This window comes from Zootoca vivipara, chromosome Z1, assembly GCF_965207765.1.
Source record: "Zootoca vivipara chromosome Z1, rZooViv2.hap1.1, whole genome shotgun sequence".
Lineage (NCBI taxonomy): Eukaryota > Metazoa > Chordata > Lepidosauria > Squamata > Lacertidae > Zootoca > Zootoca vivipara.
This window is the reverse complement of record NC_142583.1, coordinates 10,227,028-10,242,385: the sequence shown is the minus strand read 5'-3', so window position 1 is coordinate 10,242,385 and position 15,358 is coordinate 10,227,028. Positions and strand designations below refer to the sequence as shown.

The following is a 15,358-nucleotide window of genomic DNA, read 5'->3' as shown; positions in this document are numbered from 1 at the left end:
GGGCAACCAAAATGGTCAAAGGCCTGGAAACGATGCCTTATGAGGAACGGCTTAGGGAGCTGGGTATGTTTAGCCTGGAGAAGAGAAGGTTAAGGGGTGATATGATAGCCATGTTCAAATATATGAAAGGATGTCATATGGAGGAAGGAGAAAGATTGTTTTCTGCTGCTCCAGAGAAGCGGACACGGAGCAATGGATTCAAACTTCAAGAAAGAAGATTCCACCTAAACATTAGAAAGAACTTCCTGACAGTAAGAGCTGTTCGGCAGTGGAATTTGCTACCAAGGAGTGTGGTGGAGTCTCCTTTGGAGGTCTTTAAGCAGAGGCTTGATAGCCATATGTCAAGAATGCTTTGATGGTGTTTCCTGCTTGGCAGGGGGTTGGACTGGATGGCCCTTGTGGTCTCTTCCAACTCTATGATTCTATGATTCTATCCCTTATGTCACAGCACCCATGACGCCTTCCTTCCCTAACTGCATTTTAGAGTTCAACATACACTGATATCAACCTACTCCAGCTGCTGGCATTAGATTCTGTTGGATGAGAAAACAAGCTAGCACCAACACACGCAGAACAAAACCAGAATTAATACCAACAAGATAAGGGTTGTGGGAATTTGCTTTGGGGTAGGCATGCACCCTCAGGGGTGGATCCTGATTTGCAAAACATGGTTTGGGGAGGGACGGTCGTATGGCGGCTGCACCATATAGAACCGAGCGGGGTGGGGGGAGTCTTGATGTGTCAGGACAGAAAATTCCAGAGATAAAGAATTATCTAATGAAAGAACTTGAAGATGAGAGACCTCTGTAGCACAGACTTGTTATTAAATTGCCTGAGGAAGGTAAGAACTGGCGCTGGGAGACCAGGTGGGGTTTGTGCCAACCCTACCTTTGTTTTCCTCAAGACTGCCCCTCAGGCCTTGAATGCCAGAAACGAGATGCGTGTAAAGACAGTAGCGTGGCAGACAATGAACAAGATATAGGCCGGACAGTCACCACTCTTCCCATCCTCACAAACATATTTTCAGAGCTGGTTGCAGCCAAATTAACATTTGTATTGTGGAAAGCTCCACTGTTACATATGAACGCTGAGATCAAAATGTGAAGAACAATTTAACTTTCTACATCACCTATAATGGAAATAATAAATCACTCCTAATGATAGCCTTGTCAAGAAAATACTGAGTAGCACAATTGGTCCATTAGTCCACTGGGTTGCACACTGCTTTCTGTTTTGCTCCTGTTTGTTTATGATTTATGTTAAGACATTCAAAGGGATCACTTTTACTTATATTTTTATATGTTTTCTGCTTAGCACAATTTATAGTAAATGTGTGGGTTCTTGGGGTGGTAGCCAACTAAGTTGTACTCAGAGTTGACCTATTAAAGTTAATATATAACTTAGTTGTGCTCATTTATCTCAGTGGATCTACTCAAAACATAGCTGAATGTCACTCTAAAGCTCAATACAGGCAGGGTGGTAGTGTTGGTAGATGGTTGACCACACCTGGGAGATGAGTGTTCAAACCTTTTTGAATAGATTTCCACTCCTTGAGGGTCAAGTTCACAGACTGGAGGTGCTGTTAGATGCAGCACTGGATGGCTCTGTGTGCAATTCTACGTACAATTCAAAGGACTGGTTTTACCCTAACCTATAAAGCCCTGTGTAGCTTGAGATCAACTCTGGAGCAATGCATCCTCTGATGCTATCTGAGATGGTCGTTGTCTTGAGTTCTCCCACCAGATGGGAAGAAGTAGGTGGGGAACAGGAGAACAGGTCCTTTTCTGTGTTGGCACCCTGCTTGTGGAGCACACACCATAGGACTGCACACTTGGTGCCTACAATGAGTTTTTGGCTCTAAGGTGGCGGTGGGGGACGACATGTTTATCTGCACAGATGTTTTAACTTAGTGTATGCTGTTCTGTTGTTTTATTCCTTGCTGATTGTAGGATCTTAGCTGGATTATTTTATTCTGCTGCTGTTCTATCTTAGCTTGTTTTCTATTCTTAAAATGCTAGCTGCCTCATAAGTCGCCTTGGTGAGGTGGGCTAGAAATATGGTAATAAATATTTCTGTTAAAAGACTCGCACTTCCTAAGCAGTTCAGCCTGAGAATGCAGATTAATTTAGAGAAGGTGATTCTCCAACTGTAAATTGAGATTATGCATTCGTGATTTTACAGAAAGGTCTCTTAGTGAACAGGAATTTTGTGGCTAAAACCTCATGGCACATTTTGGAAAATAGTAGTGTTGCAAGAGACCCATCCTGTGGTTTTAATCTTTATTGTTTGACGTGGTTTTCCAAAACAGTTTTTAACAAGGAACAAAGGAGCCCCTGTAAAGAAACCTGGGCACAATCTACCAGACACTTCTCCTGTAACAAGCTCCATTGACATGAATGGGAATTGTGCAAGAGCCTGATAAGAGACTTAGCTGCCTTTGGTTCTTTCCCTCCCTCAACTGTCACTGAGCAGGAGTCATTTTATCAGGCTACTGCGGAGGCAAGGCCACTCTCAGTGTCAGTTCGGTTCTGCTGGCGACACACTTCTTTTTGGTTCCTCCTCTCATTTCCATTCCAGCTGCGCATTCTAAAAAACTTCAAGACATTTAAGAACCAATGCCTGAGTTTCCTTTCTTTCCTCTTCCTTCCCTATCTCTTTTTCTTCTGGAGGCAGACTGTTGTTTTTTAGTGAGCTGTAAGTTGCTCTGGGAGCCTTTGCAGCTGAAGAGTAGCAGGAAGTACTGTAGCTTTAAATAAATAAGTGCTAAGAAGGACTGACAATTCAAATTTTCCTGGTAGGTTGTACTGATGGTTGGTGGCATTGACTAATACTTTGTCCATATGCCTACTGGGTTTATTTATTTCTTAATTAGCCTGCAAAAGAGAACCATAAAACAAATATAAAACAGATCAAAAACATCAGAAACAAAAAAAAAAGCAATTATCGTAGCAACAGTAAAAATACAAAAAGCAGTAGATATAAAATCAGTTAAAACTGGGTTTTTAAAAGACCAACTCCTTGTTTATCACATAGATTAAGGATCGGTCTCCTCGGTTCTCATCTTGGTTCTGTGTCTATCTTTTTAGGGAGCACGAAGAGGTCGAATTGATGCTTTTGTGCAAAGTTTGGACAAAAACTTCATGGTTCCAGTAGGTGGCGCTATCATTGCTGGCTTCAGTGACTCCTTCATACAGGAGATCAGCAAAATGTACCCAGGTATATAGTTTTTAAATGGATTTTTCTTCAGGAAACAACCCTGAAAGAAACTCAGATAGCTTATTCTCCCCAATGAGAAAAGAAATGATTTATATCTTATTTCTCTCTTCCCCACCCCCAGGAAGAGCATCCGCCTCTCCTTCATTAGATGTTCTCATTACATTGCTGACCTTGGGCACAAAGGGGTATCAACAGCTGCTAAAAGAAAGAAAGGTAATATTTCAAAATTAACTGATGGCAAATTACATCTTAAGTTGTAATAAGCATGTAACAAACATTTTTTGGAGCCTCGGCTGCAATAGGCACATGAAGCTTTCTTGTTTGGCTTGTAGCTATGTCTTTGTCTTTGTTTTGTTTTTAAATGGGCTGACAACCAAGGCTCAGTACAGTCGTACCTTGGATCCAGAACACCTTGCGAGTGAACATTTTGGCTCCTGAATGCCGCAAACCCAGAAGCGAGTGTTTGCAAACGTTTTTTGGAACCCGAACGTCAGACTGATGGGCTGCGGGAGCTTCCTGCAGCCCATTGGAAGCCTCGCCTTCGTTTCCGAACATTTAGGAAGTCGAACGGACTTCTGGAATGGATTCCGTTCAACTTCGGAGGTACCACTGGTTATGCCACATTTCTACAATGGGCTGGTATGCATGCAAAGTTCATCCATAGTTCAGCACTACATGGATGAGACTCAGTGAGGCTGAGGCCCTCCCCGCTCTCCTTGCTTTCTCCCATGTACAAACCAGGAATGCTCAAACCAGGAATCTTGACTTACAATGAACAATGGTAGCTTGCCAATCAAACCAAATTCAGATCATGGGTTATGAAAGAAACTCAAATAGCTTGTTCTCCCCAATGAGAAAAGAAATGATTTATATCTTATTTCTCTCTTCCCCACCCCCAGGAAGAACATCGGCCTCCAGCTTCTTTAGCAAACGGTTGTTTGTTCTAAACCTTGTTCACAAATAGCACTAAGCTGAGATTCTTTGAAACTAAAAGTTAACTTGGCTGAAGTCTAGGGCTGGGTGATACCTGGTTTTCAACATTGTGATATATCACCAGCTAAACGTTGTGATATACCAATATATCACGATGTCTGAAATAAGGATGGAGCTATGTAGAAGCATTGGCTGGCTTCACAGTTTTTCTCACATCATGATTTTTGCCGGCACCTGCTCTTGTGATTCGCTGCCCCCTGCAGGAGGCAGGGGAGAGCTGAGCCGGCAGAGTTAACGAGAAAATCATTGCTGGCTTCACGGTTTCCCCCGCATTGTGATTTTTGCATAGCGCGCGCACACACACATCATGATTCAGGTTATATTGCCAGGTCAAAAATTATGAAACAGAAATTATGTGGACTTTAAGCCGGTTTTGGACGATATATCGCCCTGCCCTACTGAAGTCTCCCATGAGAGCCTGATGCTTTGCTCAGGCTTGCCCATGTAGTTCTAAGCCATGGTTTAGCATTACATTCTGACCGACCTGGTGTCTTCTACCTGGTGAGTCACAAGGCTGTGGGTGCAGTGGTGGTCCCCCTCCCCCCCATTGAGCCCCTTCCATTCTATCTGGGGTTTGAATTATGGTCTTAGACTATAATAGGTTAGACTAAGAGACATACCCAAGACCACCCAATAAGATTTTTCTGATAATAGGATTACCTAGCCCTCTGATTTCAAATTTGCAAGTATCTTTTCCCCCCCATGCTTGCCTTGATTTGCTGTCACTTTGGTTTCTCTGCATTAAGTGCCTGACTGCTCAAATGAAAAAAAAACTGTGTGCTGGGTCTGCGTGAGACTGTTGAAAAAGAGAGCTGTGTGTTAATGCAGCGTGTCGTGGACATGTCTCGGTCACATGTTTGGGGAATGGGAGCTTGCAGCAGAAACTGCAAGCAACCACCCAGCACTTCCCTGCCTGAAATGATGAGAGTAATTCAGGAATGTCCCTGCAAACCAACACCAAGTCTTGCAGTTGAGATGCCATCACCTTGTGATGAATGAGGCTGCAACAAGGCCTAATAAGATCAATAGGGTATGATTTCCCTCATTGATTCCTAGCTAAAAATAATCAAACAGGTCCACAAGCACAGCCTCAGTGCAACAACCAGCACTGCGCAGGGGAAAAAGATTTGTGAGTGTTGTGATGCACTTGGAAGTTGCAGAGGGACTATTTGGTCAACAACCCATAAATCACACCAGAACATCTTTAAACTCTAGGAAACACAAAAACGACAATTGGAAGTACAATTTTAATTCGGCATCCTTGCTGTGTGTCTCGCTCATAATAGAATCTCCTAAATTTGTTCATAACTTTGTAAAACTACTAAGTTGAGACCTAGCTGTGTCACTGCCCTTTCTTGGACTGCAACACTTCAGGGAGTGTGTTTGTATGTGGGAGAGGGTGCTTAATAGAGTGGTTCTCAAGTACTGGGGTTTTTTTAAGGGTCTGTTCTGGGAGTATTGTTAGGCTAACAGAACTTGGGACATCAAAATGCAACTGGGACCTAGAGGAAGAAGAAGAAAATAAAAGGGTAGCCAGATTATACTTGCAAGGTTTCCTCTGCTTTAACTGAAGTGCATTTGTGGAAATCTGACTAATCTCTAATAATTGACCTGAATTGGCAGTACATCAGCAAATACTGTATCATTGCTTTCCCCCGCTCTAGCGTGATGTGGGAGATCTTCTGATTTGCTGATGTAAGGGATTCTTGACAAATGCATGTTACTTCAGTTCTCGCATCTCTGAACTCTTGAATATTTAATATATTATTTTATTGTTTTGCAAGCTTAGAGCTATTCTTGTGTTAGGCAGAAGCAAAGTGACTTGCTGTTACCTAACATAGAAGGCGCTCTAATTCATGCCTAATTTGTCTGTGCCGTTGTGCGGTTGCTCTGTGTAAGCAAAAAAAAAAAAAAACCCAACCTGTGGCCTGCAGACAAATGGTTGAATATGACATGTGGTGCTGCCTCCTCATTTGCCGCTACAATAAGAAGGTCAAGATATACTGTGTCTAGGTCGGTAGTTTTTTAGCAGTGCATGTCACGAGATATAAATAAGATAAGCGTCATGTGAATCTAGAGTACCCCACATGCACGCATATACGAAGGAAGCCACTCTACATCAAAGCATGATTCACTGCTTTGATCTTAACACCTCCCAAAGTGTGTATGTGTGTGTGTGTGTTGGCATGTGAGGAAAGCTGGTGTCAATTCTGCCGTGACTGCATCAGATGGGATGGGATCTGTCAGTCACTCCTGCTGAAAATGCATGGCAGATTTAGCTACCATACTCAGAGGACGGCTGCCTATTTCATCTCTGCATGAGTCATTGTACAGGGTTTGCTTCCTTTGAGAGCCAGGAGGCACAGGCAGATCAGTGACTCGTGTTGAAGAAGCAGGGAGGGAAAGCTCCTGCAAGGGCAATATGTTCTTACTCTTACATGTTAAAGGTACTAGTTACAGGTAGGTAGCCGTGTTGGTCTGATGTAGTCGGAAAAAAAATAAAAAAAAATCCTTCCAGTAGCACCTTAGAGACCAACTAAGTTTGTCATAGGTATGAGCTTTTGTGTGCATGCATCTGAAGAAGGTTTCTGAAGAAGTGTGCATGCACACAAAAGCTCATACCTATGACAAACTTAGTTGGTCTCTAAGGTGCTACTGGAAGGATTTTTTTTATGTTAAAGGTAATCAGAGAAGAGGGAAATGCGCTTCAGTCTTTAATACAGAAATGTTGAGGCTAGTCTGGCCAGAAATTTGAGGGGCAACGGTCTAGGTACCAGCAGGAACAGCTAATTTGTAATTGTTCCATGAAAGCCCCATAGTGGCACCTTGGCATGAAATTACTGGTAAGTGAAATTCCTAATGATTCTTCCCAAATATACTATTACCATTTAAATATGAAAACAGCTGTACTGTTCCAGTCCACATACACACAGGTTTCAAAAGTCAGTCTATACTTCTATAAAGTTGAGGCTTAGTGTCAGTACTTAGGGTTGTATTGAATGTAGAGCTGTGCTAAGGTTCTGTCAGCATAAGGATTTTGCTTGTGCAATGGACCCTTCTCCCCCCACTACCCCCCAAAATCATTCCGTTCTGGTGTTTTCTCAAACCTTCCAAAGAATATTTGGGGATAGCATAGATAGAGTGCACTTGAGGGGGAGGAGGAAGAAAGTCTCATTGCCCTAGCAGGAATTAATGTGCTGGCTTCTGCCAGTGCAACGGGTCAACTGAATATGGACCACAGGAACTAAGGATAATTTTGCTGGGAACCACAAATAATTTGGCTTTGGTAGATGACAAAGTTCAATGAAGACCATATATCTTTAAAAATGATTAATATGTCACTCATTTGTTATTGCTTTGGTTAATATAACAAATAAAGAATTAGATGTGAAGAAGCAAATCTAAGCAACCCAACCATAAATTTTCGCTGAAAAAGTAGTTCTGCCCCATAAGCGTTATTTTCTAAATGTTGTGAATCAGTTTCTTGTTTCAGATTTGTTGTAGAAATAAGAACTATCACCTCGATTTTCTTCTTTGTTTAGTGTACTTTGAATGTGTGTGTTCCTGAATGGTAAAATTTAATAGTGGTGGTTTATTGCCTTTTGCTCTGTGAAAGCTGAGGCACAGCTATTATGTTCTCAGCAGGAGCTATTTATAGCTTGACATTGACTGCTCTTTTCTATATTGGTTCCACTACACCTACTCAAAAAAAGAGAAGCCAGGCTATTAAAAAAAAAATCAGAATAATTTTCTCCCTTTTCTTGCCTTATCCTCATGTCAAATCTTATTGCAGGTTATTTGAGCTTGCATCAATAAAGAGCCTGGGCAGTGTCTTGCAGAGGGGAGGTTAATCTCTCTGCAGCAGAACCTGATAGCTCGGCCCAGATTCCTCCTCCCGCTCCATGATGCAAAGGAACATGTTTCATGCTCTCCACCTCAGTGAGCAATAAATGGATCAATGACAGCCTTTTGCAAGGCCAGAGAAAGTACTGGAGGCTTCCAGTGCTTTTGTAATACTGTTGACAAATTCTGTCCTCCATCACGGAGAGCACGTGTTGCGGGGGGAGCTCCAGAAACTGCCTCCTTGTTGTTGGGACGGGACCGTTTGGCTAGCCACACACCCCCATTGGATGCCCCTCGGTTGCTGGGGTAGAATTTGGCTTCCTGGGAGTCTGATTGGCAACCGAGGGGCTATTTAAACCGCTGCACGTCACGTGGAGCTTCCTCTTTATCGCGACGTGCACCGGATCATCCGCCTTCCCTCCCTGTATTTAGGGTTGTTCTTTTGACCTTGCTATGCCTGTTTAGGGGTCGTCTGTTTTGGAGCAGGGACACGGTAGGAATTTTGCCATTTGGCAGATTGGCTGGTACCGCTTGGTTTTTGCCTACTGTGTAGCAAATTTTCACAACTTTGTAAAGTTGGCGGTTAGGCATTGGTGCCCCTCCATTGCTGCTACTAGGGAATTCCGTTAAAGGAATCCAGGGGCTCGCCTTGCTTTCGTCCGAACCCTGTCACAGGGCTAGAGCCACGCCAGAGTCCCTGGGAGCACCTGGGGTGAGCTGGGAGACAGAACACAGCTCTGTGCTCCCCCAGAATGTTTTCCCTTACTGACCTCTGGTGGAATCCAGTTGTCAGTCGTGTTCCTGCCACCGTGCAGGTTCAGGTAGTCGGAAACCAATGGCTAAGCAACCACTCACATGCTGAAATCGATAAAGTTGTGGCCAAATTATTGCCAAAAAACCTTAAACAAATATTCTGTGTCCTCTGTGTCTTACTTTGGGGGGTGGTTTGGGGGGGTTTTCACACACAAATAAACAGGCTGCCTAGTGGGGAAGCAAGCAGCCACATGATATGGCTAGGGAGTGTTTTGCCCTAAGGTAGCACCCATCCCCTAAAACAGCATTCCATCCTTCTCCCATCCCATATATAACCACCCAGTGTGCTCCACGGCTGAGCAGATAGTTGAATGCAGGTATTGCTAGCCCCACCTAGCCTTACCCACTGTACTGCACTGCCTATCTTAGTAGTTTCGTGCAACATGGGTGCAATGGAGGAGCAGTGTTGTGCTTTTGTCAGTAATCTGTCTTGACTGATTGAGATGACGCAGGATCCAAACTCCCCACTTGTCTGTGTGGAATAGCCCTTCCACATCTGCACAGGTGGAGAAAGATCACTTCCTTCCAGCAGCCATTATTATGGTAGTGCTGGGGTGATACTTGAAAAGGAAGCAGGTGCTTTACTTACCCTATGGGTAAGTAAAGCACCTGTGCATTGCACTTTGGATCCCAACCATTCATTTGCTGGGTTTTTTTTCCAAGCTCCACTTAATATTTTGGAAAGTCTAGTTAGATGAAACACTAAACCAGGCATCCCCAAACTGCGGCCCTCCAGATGTTTTGGCCTACAACTCCCATGATCCCTAGCTAACAGGACCAGTGGTCGGGGAAGATGGGAATTGTAGTCCAAAACATCTGGAGGGCCGAAGTTTGGGGGTGCCTGCACTAAACCATGGGTAGGCAAACTAAGGCCCAGGGGACTGATCTGGCCCAATCACCTTCTAAATCTGGACCACGGACAGTCCGGGAATCAGCGTGTTTTTACATGAGTAGAATGTGTGCTTTTATTTAAAATGCATCTCTGGGTTATTTGTGGGGCAAAGGAATTTGTTCTCTTTTTCAAAATATAGTCCGCCCCCCCACAAGGTCTGAGGGACAGTGGACTGGCCCCCTGCTGAAAAAGTTTGCTGACCCCTGCACTAAACCATGGTTGGCATTATGAACATGCACCAGGCACAAGACTCTGGCTCTCTAATCTTGGCATACGGGGAACGGAGGAAGGCAAAGAGAAAATGTTGGATTCCGTTTTGTGGTCCATTGGTTTGCCACTTCATCTAGATCAGGCATCCCCAAACTACGGCCCTCCAGATGTTTTGGCCTACAACTCCCATGATCCCTAGCTAACAGGACCAGTGGTCGGGGAAGATGGGAATTGTAGTCCAAAACATCTGGAGGGCCGAAGTTTGGGGATGCCTTATCTAGATAGACAAACTTTGCCACAAAAAGTGATTAGAAGTTTCTAATCTTGGCACACAAAAAAAGGAATGGAAGGGGGATGGGGAAGCAGGTGACCCCAAAGCTCATTCTCATATTGCCAAACCATGGCTTCTCAGTACATCAGAGTAGCATATGGTTCTGTTCTAGCAATTTGTGAATATCTCTGGGTTACTAGTTATTGAAATCCATACTCGTTTAAGAGCTGTGGATATGCCACACATTTTGGAGTTAACATTTTTTTTTGTTTTTTCCTCAAATGCTGCTGCTCTAGCATAAAGCATTGTTTTACTTGGCTTTTTAATCTAATCTCTTCACTTCCCCCGTTGGAAATTTAGCTGGCATTTCAGTGCTTAAGTTGTTCAATACTCTTCTAGTATGATAAGATCCTTTTGTGTCTCGAGTTAAATATAGCACTTGCAATGTAGAAAAATCAATGGAATTCAGTTACATTTCTCTTAAGTAAAACTTGCGTCTGGAGTCCTCGTAAATTCCTCACAGAGTAGCCAGGTTTTCTAATAGAGGTTAGATATGGATTTGGCCTCACAAAAAGTATTGCCGGATACATGGCACTACTTATTTATTGTACAGTAAACTGCTTAGTTAGCAGCTTGTAAGATCTAGATGCTTATTAAAATGGGGGGGGGGAATAATTCTGAAAGGCAGATCATTTAATAAATTACGGGTGTTTACTGTTTCGTTCCCCCTTGTTTCACCATGTCACTTCAGCCAGCCAGCCACAATTAATTAATAGCTTTAATGTCCTGGTTTTAAATTAGCTGGTTTTACTGCTGCAAAAAGCTCCTAAAAGCTCTGCTCTGAAAGCCGCTTTGTTTGGGCTTCCTTGTGGTATTAGGGATTAGCCAAAGTGTGTAGAGGAGGGAGAGGATTGCTGCCAAATCCACTACCCAGGAGTGGGACATAATGTTGGTTCTATGAGAGGAGGCTGGTCTAATCCCTGCCCTGCCTCCAAAGCTTTTCGTGCCACTACACTGTCTGAGAAATTAATTTGATTTGAACTCAGGGCTCATCCAGACTTCCTTTGTGCTGTGTTTCCAGGCACATGTCTGCGTCCTATGTTTTTGTCTTTTCTTTTGTTGTCCTGGTGCTTTCCCCAGGAAAATCCGTGTTTTGCTGCTGAATCAGAGTGGTAAAACACAGATTTCCCGGGGGGGGGGGAGCACCTACTTTGGGAGACAAGCTTTACCTGGGACTGGCTAAGTTTCCCCGGTCTTTGGCTATACCCTTCCAGCTGGTCCCTGTAAAAATATGCAAGAAGACACTGCTGTTTGTTTCCTCAGTGCTGTTAGATTAGCCAGAAGCTCCTGGTCTTTGGCGACCTCAAACCTGCTTGCTGCTGCTCTTGTTTTAATGGGTTAATCTAAATATTAAGTAGGAAATATTAGGTAGCAAACTTGAAGACACAAATTTCCGGTGAAGAATAGCAAAAAAAAGAAAAAAGAACTAAGTTGATCCCCCTTCTCTCCCCCTAGGAAATGTTTTCCTACCTTTCGGAGAATGTGAAGAAATTAGCGGAAGCTTACAATGAGAGACTGCTGGAAACCCCTCACAACCCCATATCCTTAGGTAATTAGGGTGTTGTGGGATGGTTGCATCTGCAGAGAAGAAATCTGCGGTGTAATAAAGCAGAGGGTGATTGTGTCATGCATAGCTGCCAAGTTCCGGCCTGAGAAATAAGGGACTGGACCGGAAGTAGCGCAGCAGAAGTTGCGCTGCAGCCATTTTGTAACTGGGCAAAGCAGCATCAAAAGTCGCTTCTGAGCATGCTCCACCCAGTTCCCAAATGGCCACCGCACCAGAATAAACCGGGGGGGGGGAATCCATTTTTTCGGCTGGGAACAGCTGGAAAAACGGGGGTTTCCCGGGGAATACGGGAGACTTGGCAGCTATGTGTCATGGCAAATGTGGTTTGTGATTTTTACTTCTGAACAATCCAGGGAAAGTTTTGTTGTTGTTGTTAATGGGAATTATAGAAATGTTGAAAATAAATAAATAGGCTGATCCCCCCCCCTATGAATGGGACACTTAGGCATCTCTCTCTCTCATACATACACACACACACACACACACACAGAGAGAGAGAGAGAGAGAGAGAGAGAGAGAGAGAGAGAGAGAGAGAGAGAGAGAGAGAGAGAGAGAGAAAACACTTTTCCAAAACTTTCTACTAGTGTTTGCTGTAGAAAGGAATTATTATAAATTTCAGTAACCTTGTTAACTTGTATTTTCAGCTATGTCACTCAGAGAGCTAGATAAACAAAGTGGTGCAGCTGTTACGCAGCTTGGATCTATGCTTTTCACCAGACAAGTGTCTGGCGCAAGGTAAGTACAGTACCGTACTTCCGTTAGCGTCTCAGATTCAAAAACGCATTGAAGCAAGTTTTCTGGGAGCAAGTGTCGCCTCCGTTGGAGCCAGTCTCAAAACTGGCCCAAAAGATATGCAGAGGTTGGCAGGACAGAGGTTGCATGCATGTTTACTCTGAAGCAAATCCCACTGATTTCAGTGGCACTCACTCCCAGGTGAGGGCAGCTGGAATCCAAAGCTTCCTTATGTGGGCGGGGGAGGCCCGTTGGTAGCATCCTGCCCGCAGAAAGTCGCAAAGTGTGGCATTCCAAGGGCAGGGCTGAGCTGGCCCTGGATCTCCTGGATCCCAAGTTGGTCTCACAGCCCGTGACTGCCAGCATTGGTGGTTGAGACTCTTAGTAGGTTTCCCTCCTTTAAGTCACCATAATTACCCCTGAAAAGTTCAACAAGTTAGGTTGTTCTGTGTTTTATTTCTGGGTGTATTTCTGTACAGTACGTAACTTTTTCTCCTCCCTTTCAGGGTCGTTCCCCTTGGGTCTCAGCAAACAGTGAGTGGTTACACTTTCAAAGGCTTCATGGCCCACACAAACGAATACCACTGTGCCTACCTCAATGCTGCTTCAGCCATTGGAATGACGAAAGAAGATGTCGATGTGTTCTTGAAAAGACTTGATAAGTGCTTGAAGGCTCTAAGTAAAGGAAAGAACGATAAAAAAGGTTCCCCGGCACTGAATGAAGAAGAGGCCTCTGGTATGGAAAAGTGCAATTTAGTCGAAGAAGGTGACCGAAAATAGCTTAAGGAAGATGCTTCCCAACTTAGGGTGTCCAGCACTTATATCAAGGTCATCTAGTGCAACTGCAGTAAAATTAATGGGGGGGGGGTAATCAAAATGTAAGCGATGCAGGACACATTCCTGTGGTGCATTAATTCCATTTAAATGAATGGGAGGTGTGCAAGGGCGCCATTGGTGCTCTTGTGCAGCTCCCGTTCATTTCAGTGAGTCTTGCACTTTCCTCTTTATGTTTACACATTCGCATTTCCTTGCGAATGATAAAATATTGGAGCGTGGCTTTATTTTCACCTAAGAAACCAGTTCATAGGTTAGGGAGTTTTCCTTTCTGTATAACGCAGGTGCATTGCTTTTCAGCGATAAAAGGTTATTCTCTACCTTACGAGCTCCATTTTGCATGTGAGCAAAAACGATTTAACTGAAAAGGGATTTCATTTTTAATTCATCCATATTCCAATAGGCTTTGCTTTTTTTTTGACTGAACAGACCTCTTACAGATGGAAGCTTTATGGGTTCCCCTGTGATGGTGCCTTGCGTTCTATTTAGAGTTCGGGAGAAGCCAGCATGATGGGCAGAGGTTGTTGGACTCCCAACTCCCATCAGCCACAACCGGCATAGTCGCCGTTCAGGGACATGGAAGTTGTGCAACAACATCTGGAGGATGCCATATTGACTACCACTGCTGTAGTGCCTCGAAAAGGGGACCATTTCTCCTGTGAGCTGATTTTAATATGCATGACAGTAACACCAAAATGTAATTCTGAAGTCTAGAGTTATCGTCAGAGCCAGCTAGCATTCCTTCCACTTCTGGGTTGGCCCCCTAGCATTGTAGCACTGCCTACGGTCAGCGAATTTAGAAGTTATCTCTGTGATGTGAGATTCAGGCAGAAGGAAATGGTAGCCATGGAAGTTGGGTATAAATTTACCCTTTATGTGCTAAAGAATATGTGGCAGTAGCTATTCCTGTTTGTGATCTTGTTACACTATACTAGGCGTCCCCAAACTTCGGCCCTCCAGATCAGGCCCCTGGGCCTTAGTTTGCCTACCCATGGTTTAGTGCAGGCACCCCCAAACTTCGGCCCTCCAGATGTTTTGGACTACAATTCCCATCCTCCCTGACCACTGGTCCTGTTAGCTAGGGATCATGGGAGTTGTAGGCCAAAACATCTGGAGGGCCGCAGTTTGGGGGCGCCTGCATTACACTATACTTACAACTGTAGTATATGTGTGATTGCCATTTATGCACAACAGAGTCAGGATACTTAGTGACTGATTCATAACTGTTGCAGCAGTAGTACGAAGTTGTTGTGCTATTGGCACATGTTTGTTTCTTGTTCTCTCTCTTGTGTCAGGAAAAGTCATCTAGATAACATTTGTGTGTTACGCATCTGTATTTTGCGGTCTGACATTCAAACTTGGTTATATGGGATGTTATGACATACGTAACTACACTCTTACCTTATTTGCTGCAACCTTGCTGTTCCCTTTTCACTCACAGAGCACCCTTAGGTGCGTCTTAAAGTGAAGCATCAACTTTTTATTATTAGGGAAGTAAGGTAAAAGATTGTGTAGTTCTGCCAGTGAGAACAAGAAGCTTCAAAGGTAACCCACACACAAGACTCAATACAAGGTTATTATGCATGCTGAAGAACCTCTGAATTCTTTAGACTTAAGAGCTTTAATTCAAATAATTGAGTTTGATTTGTAACAGGCTGCTGTAGACATGAGAATAAGTAATTACTATCAGTGCATGTTCTCAGGTAAATTTAGGTGGGCGCTCTGGTAATCTTAATTGAATAAATTATAAGTTTTTCCTTGGTTTTTTTTGTGGTGAATGTTTTCTACCCCCCACCTTGCCACCCACCAAAACTCACTTATTCCTGATTTGTTTATAATTTGTGAGAGGATGACTTAAAAGACCTCTTCGTTTATTTGTGCAATATCACCAGTTCAGTTGAGAACCCCGTGCTTAGGGCTGGTGTGC

The 15,358-nt window shown here is 43.7% G+C and overlaps 1 protein-coding gene across 2 annotated transcripts in view; it reads left to right on the top strand.

The window, feature by feature from the left end:
- SEPSECS (Sep (O-phosphoserine) tRNA:Sec (selenocysteine) tRNA synthase) overlaps positions 1-15,193 on the top strand; it is a 33,836-nt gene extending 18,643 nt beyond the window's left edge. The window contains exons 7-12 of one of the 2 annotated variants that reach the window (XM_035112526.3): positions 3,087-3,216; positions 3,338-3,429; positions 11,754-11,847; positions 12,510-12,600; positions 13,104-13,333; positions 13,861-15,193. In XM_035112526.3, the coding sequence (XP_034968417.3) occupies positions 3,087-3,216; positions 3,338-3,429; positions 11,754-11,847; positions 12,510-12,600; positions 13,104-13,333; positions 13,861-13,898 (675 nt within the window). In that variant the 3' untranslated portion in view covers positions 13,899-15,193. Of the gene's footprint in view, positions 1-3,086; positions 3,217-3,337; positions 3,430-11,753; positions 11,848-12,509; positions 12,601-13,103; positions 13,527-13,860 lie in introns of those variants that run through there. The other variant, XM_035112525.3, reaches the window with a different exon arrangement.
- The last annotated feature ends 165 nt before the right edge of the window (positions 15,194-15,358 follow it).